This window comes from Tribolium madens, unplaced genomic scaffold (assembly GCF_015345945.1).
Source record: "Tribolium madens isolate multiple individuals breed KSU strain unplaced genomic scaffold, Tmad_KSU_1.1 Scaffold_97;HRSCAF=244;Tcas5.2_LG3a, whole genome shotgun sequence".
In the NCBI taxonomy this organism is placed as follows: Eukaryota; Metazoa; Arthropoda; class Insecta; order Coleoptera; family Tenebrionidae; genus Tribolium; species Tribolium madens.
In genome coordinates this window covers 4,378,441-4,393,286 of record NW_025401069.1, presented here as the reverse complement: position 1 = coordinate 4,393,286, position 14,846 = coordinate 4,378,441, and the positions used below count along the sequence as shown (strand labels likewise).

At 31.9% G+C, this 14,846-nt stretch overlaps 3 protein-coding genes across 3 annotated transcripts; 2 read left to right on the top strand and 1 right to left on the bottom strand.

Moving 5' to 3' along the window:
- The first annotated feature begins 222 nt into the window (after window positions 1-222).
- LOC123015192 lies at window positions 223-1,125 on the top strand. Its single transcript, XM_044414798.1, has 3 exons — window positions 223-501; window positions 550-672; window positions 721-1,125. The coding sequence occupies exons 1-3, from the start codon at window positions 344-346 to the stop codon at window positions 893-895; spliced, it is 456 nt and encodes a 151-aa protein (XP_044270733.1). The 5' UTR covers window positions 223-343; the 3' UTR covers window positions 896-1,125.
- Window positions 1,126-1,165: 40 nt separating this feature from the next.
- Window positions 1,166-1,862, top strand: LOC123015189. Its single transcript, XM_044414796.1, has 3 exons — window positions 1,166-1,384; window positions 1,429-1,551; window positions 1,623-1,862. Exons 1-3 carry the CDS (start codon window positions 1,212-1,214, stop codon window positions 1,840-1,842), a joined length of 516 nt encoding a protein of 171 aa, XP_044270731.1. The 5' UTR covers window positions 1,166-1,211; the 3' UTR covers window positions 1,843-1,862.
- Window position 1,863: 1 nt separating this feature from the next.
- LOC123015188 (zinc transporter ZIP1-like) lies at window positions 1,864-14,797 on the bottom strand. The gene is made up of 4 exons (XM_044414795.1): window positions 14,655-14,797; window positions 8,217-9,117; window positions 7,788-7,997; window positions 1,864-2,303 (listed from the first exon to the last, which is right to left on the bottom strand). The coding sequence occupies exons 2-4, from the start codon at window positions 9,043-9,045 to the stop codon at window positions 2,188-2,190; spliced, it is 1,155 nt and encodes a 384-aa protein (XP_044270730.1). The 5' UTR covers window positions 9,046-9,117; window positions 14,655-14,797; the 3' UTR covers window positions 1,864-2,187.
- Window positions 14,798-14,846: the final 49 nt, after the last annotated feature.

Here is a 14,846-nt window from a genome sequence, read left to right as displayed (position 1 = left end):
AGTAGGTTAAACAACTATGTGTCAAAAATAATAAGATCTAATTCTCTTTAGGTCGAATAATAACACTGTTCAAGTGATAGCAAATAATGCATAAAAATGTTTTAAAGCTACTTTTCATTAACACTGTTTATTTTCATTCATTGTAAAGAGTAAAGACAATTTCAAATAAATCTCTTCTTGTTTTAACAATTTTTAGTTTAAAAGTGTATTAATGTTGGCGACACTGCACGTCAAGAATAGCAGCTAAGTTCAGATGATTGGTTAGGTAAAAACCGGTGTTGGTGTTATATTTTTAGCACGTAAAATAAAATTATTGTAATAGTTCACGTGATTTTAATACAAAATGCCTGCTTCTGAAGAAAAGAAGGTACCTATTACGTGTAGATTAGGGCTTAAGCCGTTGACATGTCAAAACGTGCTCTTCTACTACGCACCAATCCAGGGGGTTGTCAGCTACACATCACTCTCCGTTAACGTTATGAACCCTTCATTAGTTCTAAGGTGAAAACCTAGTCCCATTTTTACAAAGACGTGACAAATCAGTTTCAGATTATTCCCTCGAAGAGACATCACAAATATTTTATTGGTGAACACCCTTGTCGGGTCTGGTTTATATTTGTACAACCGGCCCCACCTCAGCACCTTAGCAAAGAAAGAGCGAGTTTTATACAGGTAATTAGCACGCAAGCGATAAAATTTTTGTAAACAATGTGATTTTAGTGCCTTTGGAGCAATCACTTTTTCACTTGGTTCAGTGTTAATTTGGGCTATTCTGAGAAGCGTTGTTCCTGAAAATGTACCGTTGTGTACCATTTGTGGTGTTGGTTCAGGACTTGCAATGATTAAATTGGGGCGTGGCTATGTAGACCATGTAGATAGTCTGGTTAAACCCTAAAAACTGACATGTACCGATATTTTAGCATACCCTATTTAAAAATAAACCAAAATAAGTAGTTCGTATTTGTTGTAGTCGTTTTTAGATCTGAGCGATCATTTTTCATAATTTTTGCAGCACTGATTGTAGCTAAGAAAGTGTACGCAAATTTTTTTGTAATTATTTATTCCACTTTCTGTCGTCATTTTTGTATAAATGTTCGATTTGACGCAATAAAACTGTTATTATGACATTTTTGATTAGTCAAAATCCTAGCAGTTTCTTCAGTTAAAATGAAGAAATCCACAATTTTACAATTTAAAACTTAGTGTGAGATATGGCTGGAAGTTCGCAAACTCCCGACCCAGACAATAACTTAATTAATGCTGATTTAGAACGGAGAGAAATTTTCAAGTTTTACGAAATGTTTTCCGTTACTGCAACTTTGCAAGGGCGGGTGGCATATCTGTTAATGTCGATTCATGCAGTCAATCCCTACATTATGAAAAGGTACAAAAAAACAATTAATGTCCTAAAAATCAAGCGTTTTTTAGTTTTTTTACGAACTACGATCCTAAAAATTATCTCTTCATAAACATGTTGTATGGAATTGCTATAATGATCTACTGTAGACCGTCGATGTATGCAATCAGTAAATTTAATAGAGCTGCCTTCAGGTAACTGACTGAATAATCGTTTACGATTTAAACAAATTTAAAAGCACTTTCAGTTGAGTAAAAATTGATAGTATTTTAGGATCTCTGATGTTTAACCACTCATCAATGCTGTGCTACGAGTGGTTAGTGGAGAAGTTTTCAGACAGGCCATATTTGCTTACGTTTTTCGGATTTTTGAGTGGAAGAATCATGATGCTACATCTGTTGGCATATTGTTATCATGTGGATTCGAGGTATCGGGGCTTCCACATAAGGCCTTATCCAGAATATGAATCTATGTACCGTCAATAACATTAAAAAATTAGACAATACTGTTTTTATACAAATTTATTACTAATTTTACAATATTTACATACAAGAACTGGTCGATTCTATTCCTTATGTAATGTGAGAAAACATCGGGAATGTTTTGTCAGTTATTATAATGTGTAAAGATGAGTATAAGTACTGCATGCTTTTGTTGGCACCTAATTATTAGAATGTGATTGGTTGTCATTTAAATTATTTACATCATAATGGCATTAACACTATTTACAGAAATAATGCCAAGGTTTTTACATCCGTAATTTTCAGGTACGCTTAACAAACAAAATCATTTGCCAATTATTAAAAAAGTAAAAAAATAAATTAAAAAAACTAAATCAAATGGGGATGCTCGTGATGGTGATGATGTTGAGTGGTAACTTCCACATGATGTTCGTGATGCACGTGGCCATGCGAATGGGCGTCGCCGTGGCTATGCTCGTGCCCAGCTGAAAAAAAAAAACAATAATCAACAATACATTTTTTTTTATTCATGTGGTGGCATTGTAAAGATCTGTAAACACACCCGCATTTCCGCAACAGTTCCTAATTTCTCTATTTTCCCCCAGAATTCAGAGGAAAATCCTTGGGTTGCGTAGTCTCATTTTCCCAAGGACATGTGGGTGCATCGGAGTTTAAAATTCAAAATTATTAGTCACGGTTTATGGAAATGGCGCTTGAGCGTCCTTAATTAACATTTGCGTTGTTTGAATTTGCTCAAATTAAACAAAAATGGTCGACGATACCAAACTAAACAATGATATTTGACTTTCAATTAAGTTATTATCTCTGCTTTGTAATGCTGATCTCAACGAAAAAATCTTTTATTGTTGTTGAAAATTGGTTTTAATTATCTGATGCCACTTTTCCTGTTTACATTAAGTTCTTTTTTGTTTTATTGGCCATAATTTGCTGTATACATAATTTGTGTTTTACGTAGGGCTGCCATTTAAACTGTTGATGCGGATGTTACTCATTTCTTGATAGTCATGCACTTGTTTATTTTCAAATCTCGAGACCTAAAATTAAATTTAAATTTAAAAAACACCCGTTATAAATAAAGGCCTATTTAGGTGTATGTATACCTAAAGTAGGAAACTGATTATCAATATAGTTGGTACATCAAGGATTTTCCCCACTTAACAAAACAATATACCAAGTAAATCTATTCTTCTTTAAAAAATGTCCTCTTTTATAATTTATAAAAAAGTGAAGAGTACACTATTTGACATGAACATGAAACTATTTTCACAAAAGGAGTTTCTATTACATAATTGCCTTTGCAAAATAGTTGCATATTATTATAGGTATATTAAAATGAGGGCGACGACGAGTAACCAAGTTTGTTAACCTTCTCCGAACGTTTTGCAGAAAAGAGAATGTAAACTATTTTTCCATTTATAAATTAGCTATCAAGAGTAATGACCTCCAGAAATCTGGTTCGATTTGCAAAAAAAGTACGAACTTTCAAAACTGCGAAGTTCAAGATCTTTAGATTCGAAAATAGCAGAAGTCAAAGAAAAAAGTCGATATTGCTAAACAACTTTCTTATGACAAATTAAAACACGTGCATCTAGTTATTATGATTTATATAAGTAGCATTGATTTACAAAAAATTCAATCAAATAAAATATTAGATTCAATTAATGATATATCCTCAATTAGACCTTATTTGGCTTAAATCGACCGATGGATACTTTGAGAATATGCAGCCTTATTTCAACTGACCTGTTCATTTTGTAACTTATCTAATTAATACAGAACATACTTATTTAGTTTTATTCCATTCTATTTAGAATTTTGCAAACAAATTAATAAGTACCATTATTAGAAAGACAAAATGTTTTTCTTTAGTCTGCAGGTAATTTTCTAAGTCCTGTTTTTGATATTTTAGAATTATGAAGAAGCAAGCTGTTTATTTTTATGACTAGTTTTTAGAAATAAATTAGTTTTTGCAAGTATCAGAGGTTGCATGAAGATGAATAAAATAAAAATACTTGTAATTAAATATAGGAAACGGTAATATTTGCCAACTTCTAAGGTTTTATCCTGATTATTTTTTTTTCGAATACTTAAAATATTCGATAGAAATTGATGGATAATTTTTTATACCATCAGAATCATCAACTAGCTATTATTTCTGGAAAAATACAACAAAAAAGGGTCAAACATTGGGTTTAATTGATGTTTGGTTTTGAAATTTCGCGAATAAAAAACCTCCAGGTCAAGAATTTTGTAGGTAATCATTGCCCAATTTTGGGCATCAAGGTTTTGCAACTTTTTGCTTATTTGTATTCAAATAAGTAATGAATCAAAAATGAAATGAGAAATTCCTAGCACAATAAAATCTTAATAAGAAATCTAATTAAAGCGTCGGCAGCCGTGAATTATTACATCTGTCCAGAAAGTTACTGACCCGTCGAATGACCTTCACATAGAATCACAACTTTTGCTTTTATACATTAAGAGCACGTCGTTTGTTCCGGCATAGCCTACTTTCTAACCAACTAAGTAAAATTACGTCGGAGTTAATCACCGACGACAAATAAAGTATGAGTCCGTGCCGACAGTCTTCAATTTCACGTTAATTCGAAGAAAGTTGCAAATAAATGCAATTTTTACCGATTACCTTTCTAAATTAATCTCATTGACATTCCCAGGCCCTACAAGGTGATCAGTGTTTGCAGAGACAATCGAAGGCAAACAATTACAACACTTAACACGATTTCTTCTCCTCTCTTTTAAAAAATATCACCTTTCGAATCAGATAAACACGTGAAGCATTAAAACGGGGACATTGCAATTCCAAATCGCTTGTGTTTGTTTGGCCATTTCACAAAAGGTTGCGACATAACATCGCAGATAATGGACAAAGTTAACGTTTGATGCAATGATGATAGTTAATTTGATGAGGTGAAATTGCACGTTCAATTCTTTGGGGAGGACTTGAAATAGAGGAAGTAAGTGCTTTTCGCATATTCAAATCGGCCATCTATTGCCGGAAAAGCATACACAGCGGAAGTTGGGTTGCGCAATCCAGACGGAAGTTTTCCAAAGTAATTATTGGAAAGATTTTCGGAGGAAAGTGCGAGTAGATTCACACTCTAATCGTGATAAATGACCCCTCCAAAGGCATGGCATTGAGGAGAAAATCTCTCTTATGTAATTTTTCTACGGTTATTGTTGAAAATTGGTGGGGGCGCCGGTTACAATCACGATTTTTAAGTAATCGTTAGCTAATGTAAAGAGGAATTTTTTAATTGATACTAAGATTGTTTCGGCTTCTGGAATCGTTAAAATGTTCACTAAGCGCATCTTTTCCGGCTGTAATTTCCTAAAATTGATTCCGGGTGTTTAATCTCACCAAAATGATCGAGTTATTAAGTTGTTTCAGGCGTTTATCTGGACCCTAAAATCCGAATTACGAGTAAGTAGGATTCTTCATTGAATTTCTACAAAAAATTTAGACTCAGGAATCTCATAGAAAAGTGTAAAAGTCCAACCAAATAAAATATGAAAGTATGCCACACATATTCGTAGGACTTTTCATTTACTTATTTTCACTTTTTCAAAAGTTTCGACTATTTTGATCCTAAGAAAAATTCAAGATCTGAAGAACTGTCAAAAATGCTTTTAATACGCTGCATCTTGGATCTTGGACTTGTTTTTAATTGGTAAAACTGTGTTGATATTGTCGAAAATGTTATTTTCATTGATAAAACTGATTTATCCCTTAGATATCTTAATTAGGTTTTGTTTAAAAAGTGACCATGCCCAAAAACCGAATCGGAAGTTCAACGTTTCGTGTTTAATGTAAGCGGGCAATAAAATAAATGAAAGTTAAAGATCCCCATTAATTAGTAAACAAGTCATTTATTTAGACATAATTACCGATTGCACGATAGCCAATTTCACATTTCTACTGCACTTTTTGTGAGAGAAAACAAAGATGACATTGACCTTCTTCTTTTCTTTTTTATTGTTGATGTTATTGTTTAGTAGTGAAAATGCTTATAAATCATACTGTAAACCGTATCGTATCCAACGACGTAGCAACTACATAAAAATTTCTATTTATGTTTACAACTTTTTTTCTCGAACCGAAAAATTTCCACGTTTTACAATTGTTGCTACTTTCACACTTTATTGATGTCATTGTGTCTGCATATAAATTATTGTTTAAATTGCGAGTCGATTCAACTTTTCCATTGACGGCTCAGGTTAACTTCTACGCTTCTATGAATAGTAATAAGAACGAAAATGTTGCAAGATAAAGTTTATTAAACTTAATTTTGCTAAATATCGACGTTACTAGATGCAAACTATAAACGTAATAAAATTCCTTGAGCAAGACGAGTCATAAATTAATGCAAAATTAAAATATTCGCAACCTTTTTTGTGCTCTGAATTGAATTACAGGATTCATTCATATTTATTATGTTACCAATCGTATTTCGACCTTCTAGTGACAATTTAATTTGGTTTAGTTATCGTTTTGAAAGAATCATAACTGGCATTGTGTGCAAACAACATAAACAAAATAGTGAATTAAAACAAACAAATATAATAGGCAAAATACTATTTTTGTAAAATAACTAAATTACATAGGAGGATTTGTTTCTAAATTATTATATTTTTTTGTTAAAAATCTCTTAAAAACTATAATGAGCTTGAAAGTTAATGTTTGGATACTTTATTAACCTTCAAAATTAAAAGTTGTCCCTCTGTTTTTTGTGTAACTATTAAAATGTTACAATTACGAAGTTTTTTCATATTTATTTGTGTACACAAGTTGAACAAAGCCTTGACAATAAAAATTACGGTAATCAGTTTACATATGATGTTATCTTCGAAGAGATATACTTAAATAAAAAAGTATTTTTTTCGGCAAAATTAGTTATTAATAGGAACTACTTGAAAAAAAAAACAAAAGTAACCTAGATCTAAATTTAACTCATTTTAATTCTGTTTGTTTTGTAGTTTAAATACTTGACTTTTTAGTTATTGTAATTTATAACTCATATTTTATTTGCTGACTTTAGAATAATGTAATCATGTCACGATTTTCTTGCAACAATAATTTTTCAAATGTTCATTTAGACATTTAACCACGTAATATGATAAAAGATACACACGTGGCGCACATTTATCAGTTCTGAGTGCTTATTTTGAAATGAGCACTTCTTCATTAACTTAAATACTTTTTTGGAAATTTATAATTCAAAAGTAAAAATGCAAAACACCACTTGTAACAGCCTAGAAAATCCAAGGTTTTGTTTTTTGCAAAATATTCTAGTTTCCCATAAAAACAGGAAAAACACTGAGTACATGTTTTATTTATCTCAACTTTATGAATTCCAACTGTGTAGCAATCACATTGTATATTCTGTGATGTGGCATTATGTTTATCCAAATTTTTATAGCACTAAAATCCACATTGATCACATTCCTTCGAGCAATGTTATTACATATTTACAATTTATCTTAAATCTCGTGTTTTGTAATACTTTTTCTGTAAAAATTAGCACACTTTTTTAGATTGTTGGGAAATGATTGTGATGGAATTTTATTAGTTGTGTCATTAAAAAATTATTTCTAAATTGTTTACTTATTTAATATTAAAACGTGAAACTTCAGTTGTGGAAGTTTTAAAACTAATGAACGGAAAACGGAAACTTGCAAAAAGAAATTATAAAAAAATATTGATTTATCAAACATTAATTGCCATCTTATGCAATAGATTTTTTCCTCTCATTGATTAATACCAGTTTAGCAATCGTGCGATTTTCTAAATTCATTAAAATTACTCCGATTCAAATGTAGCGCATTATAGAAACGTAGAAAGTAGAGATCTTCCACCGAATGACTAATCTCTTTTGCCAACTTTTTCTCAGAAATACCAACACACCCAAGTTCCTTAATTCTGAACTTACTTAAAATCTGCAAGCAGAACATGACGGCAAATCCAAGCAAAATGGCCAAAAGTTGCCAAATTCCGCTGTGGTTGTTGCCCCGCTCCCTGGCAAGGACCTCAAAGAAGACCACGTAGAGGAGAGTCCCTGCTGCCATTCCTTGCAACACAACTGATGTGATGTCCTCGCTGCTGTTCCCTGACTCGCTCAAAACCAGCCCAATCCCGATGCCTAAAACCCGTTTCAGTTTGATTTTCGGGTGCTTTTAGTCTAAATAATCAAAAATTTTCATATTTTTGAAGATGGAAAAATGATTTGGGTTCAGATATTGAATAAACATTGGTTCTAAATTTAAATCGTTTTTTTTTAACCTTGAGAAATGGATAGGGCTGAAAATTTCGCACAGCACAGACCGATTTTGTGGGAAAATGGCAAAAAGGGGCTATTCACCTAAAGGAGTGACAATGGCGAATGTCCCGATGTACAAGACGACTAGCAGCAGTTTAGTTTTCGAGGTCACCAGTTCGACTCCCACGCAGAATGCAATGACCAACTTATGCGTGGCTATGGCCGCGAACAAGTACCAAACCTTCTGGACGCTGCCTTCGAGCCCCACCGCAAGGCCCTCGAAAACTGCATGGAAGCTCAAAGCCAAGACCGCCAGCAGCCCGCTGAAGGAGTTCTTCAAGGCCCCGTCGATGTGCGAATGCGAATGCGAGTGGCTTTCGAAGTTGATGGTGGATTGCGAGTTTAGGAGCTCTTTATTCGAATTGCTGATGTAGCTAATATTGCCGTCATCGAACTTGTTCAGAGTGACCCTCGGGATGGTCAAATTGCGCTTCTTGTTGCTGCACCTGATAGACAGCGAGCGGTGCAAAGCGTCGTCGTTGAGTTTCCTATGGAGGAAGAGATGAACTAGTTCCTCGATGAGGTACACGAAGAAGAAACCGAGGCAGAAGACGAGCTCCGACATGGGAATTCCGCTACCAATGCTGGGGATTTTGTTGTGCGACTCCAGACGCACGAAACTCTCCCGCACTTCCGGTTGCAAGTGAATAAAAGTTGTGAATAACAGCACGCCACCCCCGAAGCACAACAACAAAGAGATCAGCAAGTTTTTGTCACCGTCCACCGCCTTGATGTTGATGAGTTTGGTGAGTTTCACCGGGAGAATTCCTATGAGGAAAGACGCGAGGCCGAGGACGCACATTGCCACCGCTTTGGCCAAAATTAGATCGTTATTGTCTTCCGATTTCACGGCTTCCATCTTCGTCGACATTTTAACACTTCACTTGGCGGTTGTTCCGAAGGGTGATTAGCTCTTCATGGCCCGATGGCGCTCGTGCTGCTCCTTAAACATGATACATTCTATATGAAATAAAGACCACAAAATTTCATATTTCATAAATGAAGATAATAAGTCTTATAATTAAGGCTCGGATTATATACAAAATGCATATTTGTTATTAAGAGGCATATCAACAAAATTGAAGTTTTCTATGCATATCTAATGTTTTTTGATTAAAATAAGCCAAATAAAAAATGCATATTTTGCATATTTAGGTAACTTCGTGCATATTTTAGGAAATATTGCATATTTGTGCATATTTTCTTCAAATCACAAATTTCCGATAAAAATTTCAGTCCAAGTTAAACTTAAGTTGTGCATATTTTCTTCAAATCACAAATTTCCGATAAAAATTTCAGTTCAAGTTAAAAATTATACAGTTTAAGAAAAATGATTCGAGTAGAAAATATTTTAAAGAAAAAACAACCGGTAATTCGTAAGCCAGACTCAAAAAAATTAGTATCCTGCTGAATGTTTCCGTTTTAAATTCGTTTTATCCTTTTTTTATTATTACTATCAAAACAAGCGTTTTTTTTAAATCATTTGTTTCCAAAAAATAATAATTAAAAATTAATTAAAGTAATACAGGGTGTTCCGTTTTTATTGTTACAAATTTAAACAGGTGATTGAATATTTAATTCTAAGACAAAAGATTCCTATAAACATGTATCGAAAAATGCTTGGTAAGGGAGCTACACCCCCTGGAAGGGGGCTTATGTGTTTTTGCTAATATTTCAGAAACCATTTAAGATAAAATTACAAAATTTGGTACATATGATAATCTTTATACACCTAAACGAATTCAAACATTAAATGTCGAAATTTTTAATCAGGGGCGTACGAAACTGGGGGAGTTTAAGGTAAAAAAATACGCTATTTATTTTGGCTTTAGTTTCTCGGTACTTTCATCAACAAAATCTTAAGTTCGATAGTTTATCACAGAAAAGTCTCTCTTGTGTCGATACGACTTACTGTTTTTGAATAAAATAAATTTAAAATTTGTTACACACCAATACAACATTCAAATAAATCAGAATTTACAGAATAATAAAAGCAAGAAATTCATATTTTTTAATCAACCTCGACTAATTAACATTACATTACAGTAACAATAATAGGAGTTGTTCAAAGTGACCACCATTTTGGTCAATGCAGAACTAAAGAAACTAGAGCCAAAATAGATAGGGTATTTTTTTTACCCTAAACCCCACCAGTTTCGGACGCTCCTGATTAGAAATTTCGACATTTGATGTTTGAATTCATTTAGGTGTATAAAGATTATTATCTGTACCAAATTTTGTAATTTTATCTTAAATGGTTTCTGAAAAGTAGCAAAAACCTATTAGCCCCCTTTCAGGGGGTGTAGCTCCCTTACCTAGCATTTTTCGATACATGTTTATAGGAAACTTTTGTCTTAGAATTGAATATCCTATTACCTGTTTAAATTTGTAACAATAAAAACGGAAATAACAACTGTATAAAAAATATTCTTATTTTAATTTTGCTTTGTTTTTGAGTTATTCAATTTTTGTTGTCAAAATTGCAATTTATAAGTATAAAAAAAAATAATTTAATATAAAGTAGATAGTAATCCTTTAGATCATCACCTTTATGAGAAAAATGTTTTATTGGGTAGGTTGCCATTTAAAAAAATAAACGATGGGATCTGAAAGTACAGATTTCTTACAAAAGCTTAATTACTAGGTTATTAAAATGGCTTGTCTGAGGCAAAACCAATTTATTTATTCTCTTATTGGTTTTGCATATCGATGCATATTTGGCATACATTGGAGAATATTTCTTAATATCTTGTGCATATTTTTATGAAAACACGTGCATATAATATATGTGGATTTTTACGAATGTTAGCATATTTTACGAATTTTTCGTGAATATAATCCGAGCCTTACTTATAATAAATAAAGTGCAGAGAAAACGCATGTTGTTATATTAACTAGTAGGTAGTCATCAACCTCATCATTAATTTTGCTCAATCTTTTAATTTTCTAAAAAAGAGGATGGTAGACTTAATTTTGTAATTAAATACGTTCAGAAATGGATTTGATTAAATTTACTTAAATAAATTAATTATTACTTCTAGTAATTCTTTTTTTTTTTGCATAAATGGTAATACGGAGTAGGTACATTTTGAAAGGGGGCCCCCTAATAAAAAGTTTATATCGGCCACTAAAGAAGGTTTATTCAACTGCACGTAAACGTTTCATGGAACTGGATGAACGGGTTGCAGTGTTCAGACCCAGTTTCACTAAAAATTAGATCACGTAGCTAAGCGGTATGAAATTTTAATGCGAGACTGGCCTGTGAGCTGCTTTTTGCGAAATATACCAGCAAACATAATAAACTTTAGCACATTTTTCCGACTTTATTCCGCACATGGTACCATCATTAATAAAAGTGCTTGTCGGTTTTCAACCCTTGACTTTCACTTTGAAAAATGTAATTACACAATGCAAATAACCAAGACTGTACCGGTCGATGCTTTGATTACCATGATGCACATTAATTAAAGAAAATAAAAAATGCAGTTACTTTTACATTTTAAAACCAAGTTGCAAGTGAGACTATTCTATAACATTTCTCTTATTAAAACTGGGATTTTTTGTGACTATTTCGTAACAGTAAACTAAGATAAATGCTCCAGTTGCTTGCAATTATTGTCTGGTTATGATTTAGCACTTTATTTTACTTTAGCGAATTTTTTGATGAAAATTGCTTTTCCGGATTTAACTGATGTGCAATTGCACTGTATAGAACAAAAACGTTTCAGTTTTATGAAATCAAATTACTATTGCAACAATTTTATTTGTTCAACTTGATGAATTGGAATTGCACATTTACAGAAACGGAAGTTGTATGTTTGAAAGTGGAAAAAATATCCCAATATCCTTTAGAATGCTTTCCACATACTAAACGTCTTGAAGTTTCTAATCTATAGCTATTTTATAAATACAATAAAAGCCTAATTTGGATTTTTACAATCGTTATGTAACTTCATTTAACTTCATAGTAGACTGGAAATGAAAACTTTATCTTTGTGTAGGTATATTTCCACAAGTTATGAAATATTTTTAGTAACTCTGGACCGATAGTAAAAATTTATTATGCAGTACTTAAGTGATAGCTTTGATTTTGTACGTAGTTCATCCTGTGAATACAATGTATTTCTAAGAATACGACTTTGATTTTGATCTAATCTTATTTGAAAAAAATATATTTTAAAGTGTTTGTTTTTTATCACTGCATTTTTTTCGAAGAATGGAACGGAAGACTTACTATTACTTACTTATTACTTATTATTAGCTTGTAAGCCACAAAAAATCAGGGAAAAAATAACTATGATTTAAAATGTTCGTAGATAAACAATGCTCTGCTTCATTTTAGTTAATTACCTCAACTTAAGAATTTAAACAAACAAATTATGAGAGGCAACCGTGTGTAAATATCAGCTGAAATATGTAATTGGATGAAACTTAATTTGCATTTCAAGATTTCGTTTGTTGATTTTTAATTAAATTGTATAATGAAATAACATAAACTAGCCTATTGTTCTCTGAATTCGTATATAACTATCAAGGATTTATCGAATCTAAAAAAATAATTATTTTACAACGTGTTGTTTTGATGACTTAGAAAACAGAAATTAAAAACAAGCGTAAATAAATACTCGAACAATCAAGACAAAACATTTTATTTTGAATCCGCAGTATTAAAGTACTAAAATAAATAAAATTTATAGTTTCATTAATCATAATGAGAGTAACGGTGTTACTTTTTATTAAAAGCCATAATGTCAATTACTAAAGTAAAAGTTTCTGATACGCTCTATTAAAATGTTAATTCGAACTATTGCCCGTAATAAAACAATAATTGTAATCACTATTTCAAATGAGCGCAGTAAGAGCTTATTTACGAGTGATGAATATATTTTACAGTGTATACATTCTCCCCGTAATGAACTTAAAAATAATAGTAATTCAAACACTTCTTTTGATTTATTTATGAATAAAAATATTACATGAAAACCTTGTTTCAAATTTTATCTTTTAATATTTTTTTGTTTCTTACATGTTATTAATTTTGTACACTCGTATGTTATTCAAAAATAGTGAAAAAAAAACAATCAACAAATGAGTTAAGTAGGTAAATCATTATCTTGTTTAAATATTTTTTGTAGATTATAAACTGTCACGTATCCACGTTTTCTTATTGTTGAAGCTGCTTTGAATTGCTATTTTTTTAATAAATAATAAATTTAGAAATGGTATTGATTTCTCCATAAACCAATAAATCTGCAACCAAGCCCCCTTAAATTTTGCTCGCTTTGCCATTTCACTGTAATAATTTGGAACCGCCTTTTTAACAGCCAACTTCCGCTATCATTCAGCAACTCTAACGCGAAAGCTCCGGTAAAATTGAGGAAGTTTCCGAATGTTTGTATAAATTTTTAAAAAGACGATCAGTTACATGTGAACTTTGGAAAATATATGTGTGTTTCTTGAGCGTTTAATTTTTTATGAAAACGTCAAAGTGCGATTAATTTTTTTCCAAATTTCTCACATCTGTGTCCCAAATTGTACGTCATTAACGCAAAATTTGACACGTTTAAAGTTCACGCTTAATTGCTGAAGTCATTTAACCTTAAAAGTGAAAGGATTAGTCTCAGGATACGTTTTCATGTAAAGCACACCACCATTTATAGATGAAGTAATTCTATGCAATCAAGAAGGAATGATTAAGTTGCGCAAATTATTTTTAATAATAGATATTAAAACTTATTCCGAAACCAATGATAATTCGCGACACAAATCATATTTGCTTCATTAGTCTGATTTTGACGGTTTCCAATTAGGACAATTATATTCGAAGCGACCTTTATTTAATTGATAACCAATTTATTTTAATGGCGACTTTTCCAATCAAGGCATATAAAAATGTACGGTAATAAAAATAATGTATACACTGCAGAACGATAATTCTCTTAATATCCGTGCAAAACCACACCTGGGATTTACACCAACCTCCGCTCTTAAATTTGAATAAATTGATAAAGTTCGTGGTAAATGCATCAGCTGCACCGAAGGTTAAAAGATTTAATAGATGGTTAAATCGAAATCAGGAGACTTTCTAATTTAAATACCGCACCCACTGTAGGAAATTAGTACAATAATAAGTAAACAAAAGTTTATTTTTTTAGTCTTGAACTTGATTTTTTAATAGTGTTACTAGAACGAATCAATGTTACGGCCGATTATTACTCCGGATTTGCATAATTTACGAATTCCCTTGAAGGTTTCAGGGGAAACACTGTTGCACCTTTGAGGACAGGATTAGAAAAATAATTTGACTAACTAAACGCAATTGTTTTATCAGTCGCGATATTAAATTCTAGAATATAAAGCAGGAGCGACTATAATTTCCTTAATTTATTTTAAATTGGTCCTAATTTATGTACGAGACAGTTATTGATGAATTTTGAAATGAATTATTTGTGGTAAAATAAATAATTTGAAAAAAATTACCTGAAATGACGTTGAATTCCACACAAATATTTATTTTTCGCGCGAATTTGTTAATTAATTAATGAAAACAGTTCATCCTCACATGTTTCAAGAGAGCGATCGCGGCAATGCTAACCTCATAGCGAGTCGTTGAAGACTGAAGAGAAAAGGCCACCGACATTTTACCAACACCATTCATTTATTATAGTAAGT

Excerpts from the sequence above, each read along its gene's own strand:
- LOC123015188 (XM_044414795.1), bottom strand. The coding sequence starts at position 9,045 with ATGTCGACGAAGATGGAAGCCGTGAAATCGGAAGACAATAACGATCTA. Across the intron at positions 7,998-8,216 it reads CGCCATTGTCACTCCTTTAG|GCATCGGGATTGGGCTGGTT; the intron begins GTGAATAGCCCC and ends AACGGGTTTTAG. Across the intron at positions 2,304-7,787 it reads GTTCTGCTTGCAGATTTTAA|CTGGGCACGAGCATAGCCAC; the intron begins GTAAGTTCAGAA and ends TTTTTTTTTCAG.
- LOC123015192 (XM_044414798.1), top strand. The coding sequence starts at position 344 with ATGCCTGCTTCTGAAGAAAAGAAGGTACCTATTACGTGTAGATTAGGG. Across the intron at positions 502-549 it reads AACCCTTCATTAGTTCTAAG|ATTATTCCCTCGAAGAGACA; the intron begins GTGAAAACCTAG and ends AATCAGTTTCAG. Across the intron at positions 673-720 it reads AAAGAGCGAGTTTTATACAG|TGCCTTTGGAGCAATCACTT; the intron begins GTAATTAGCACG and ends ATGTGATTTTAG.
- LOC123015189 (XM_044414796.1), top strand. The coding sequence starts at position 1,212 with ATGGCTGGAAGTTCGCAAACTCCCGACCCAGACAATAACTTAATTAAT. Across the intron at positions 1,385-1,428 it reads AATCCCTACATTATGAAAAG|TTTTTTTACGAACTACGATC; the intron begins GTACAAAAAAAC and ends AGCGTTTTTTAG. Across the intron at positions 1,552-1,622 it reads TTTAATAGAGCTGCCTTCAG|TATTTTAGGATCTCTGATGT; the intron begins GTAACTGACTGA and ends AAAAATTGATAG.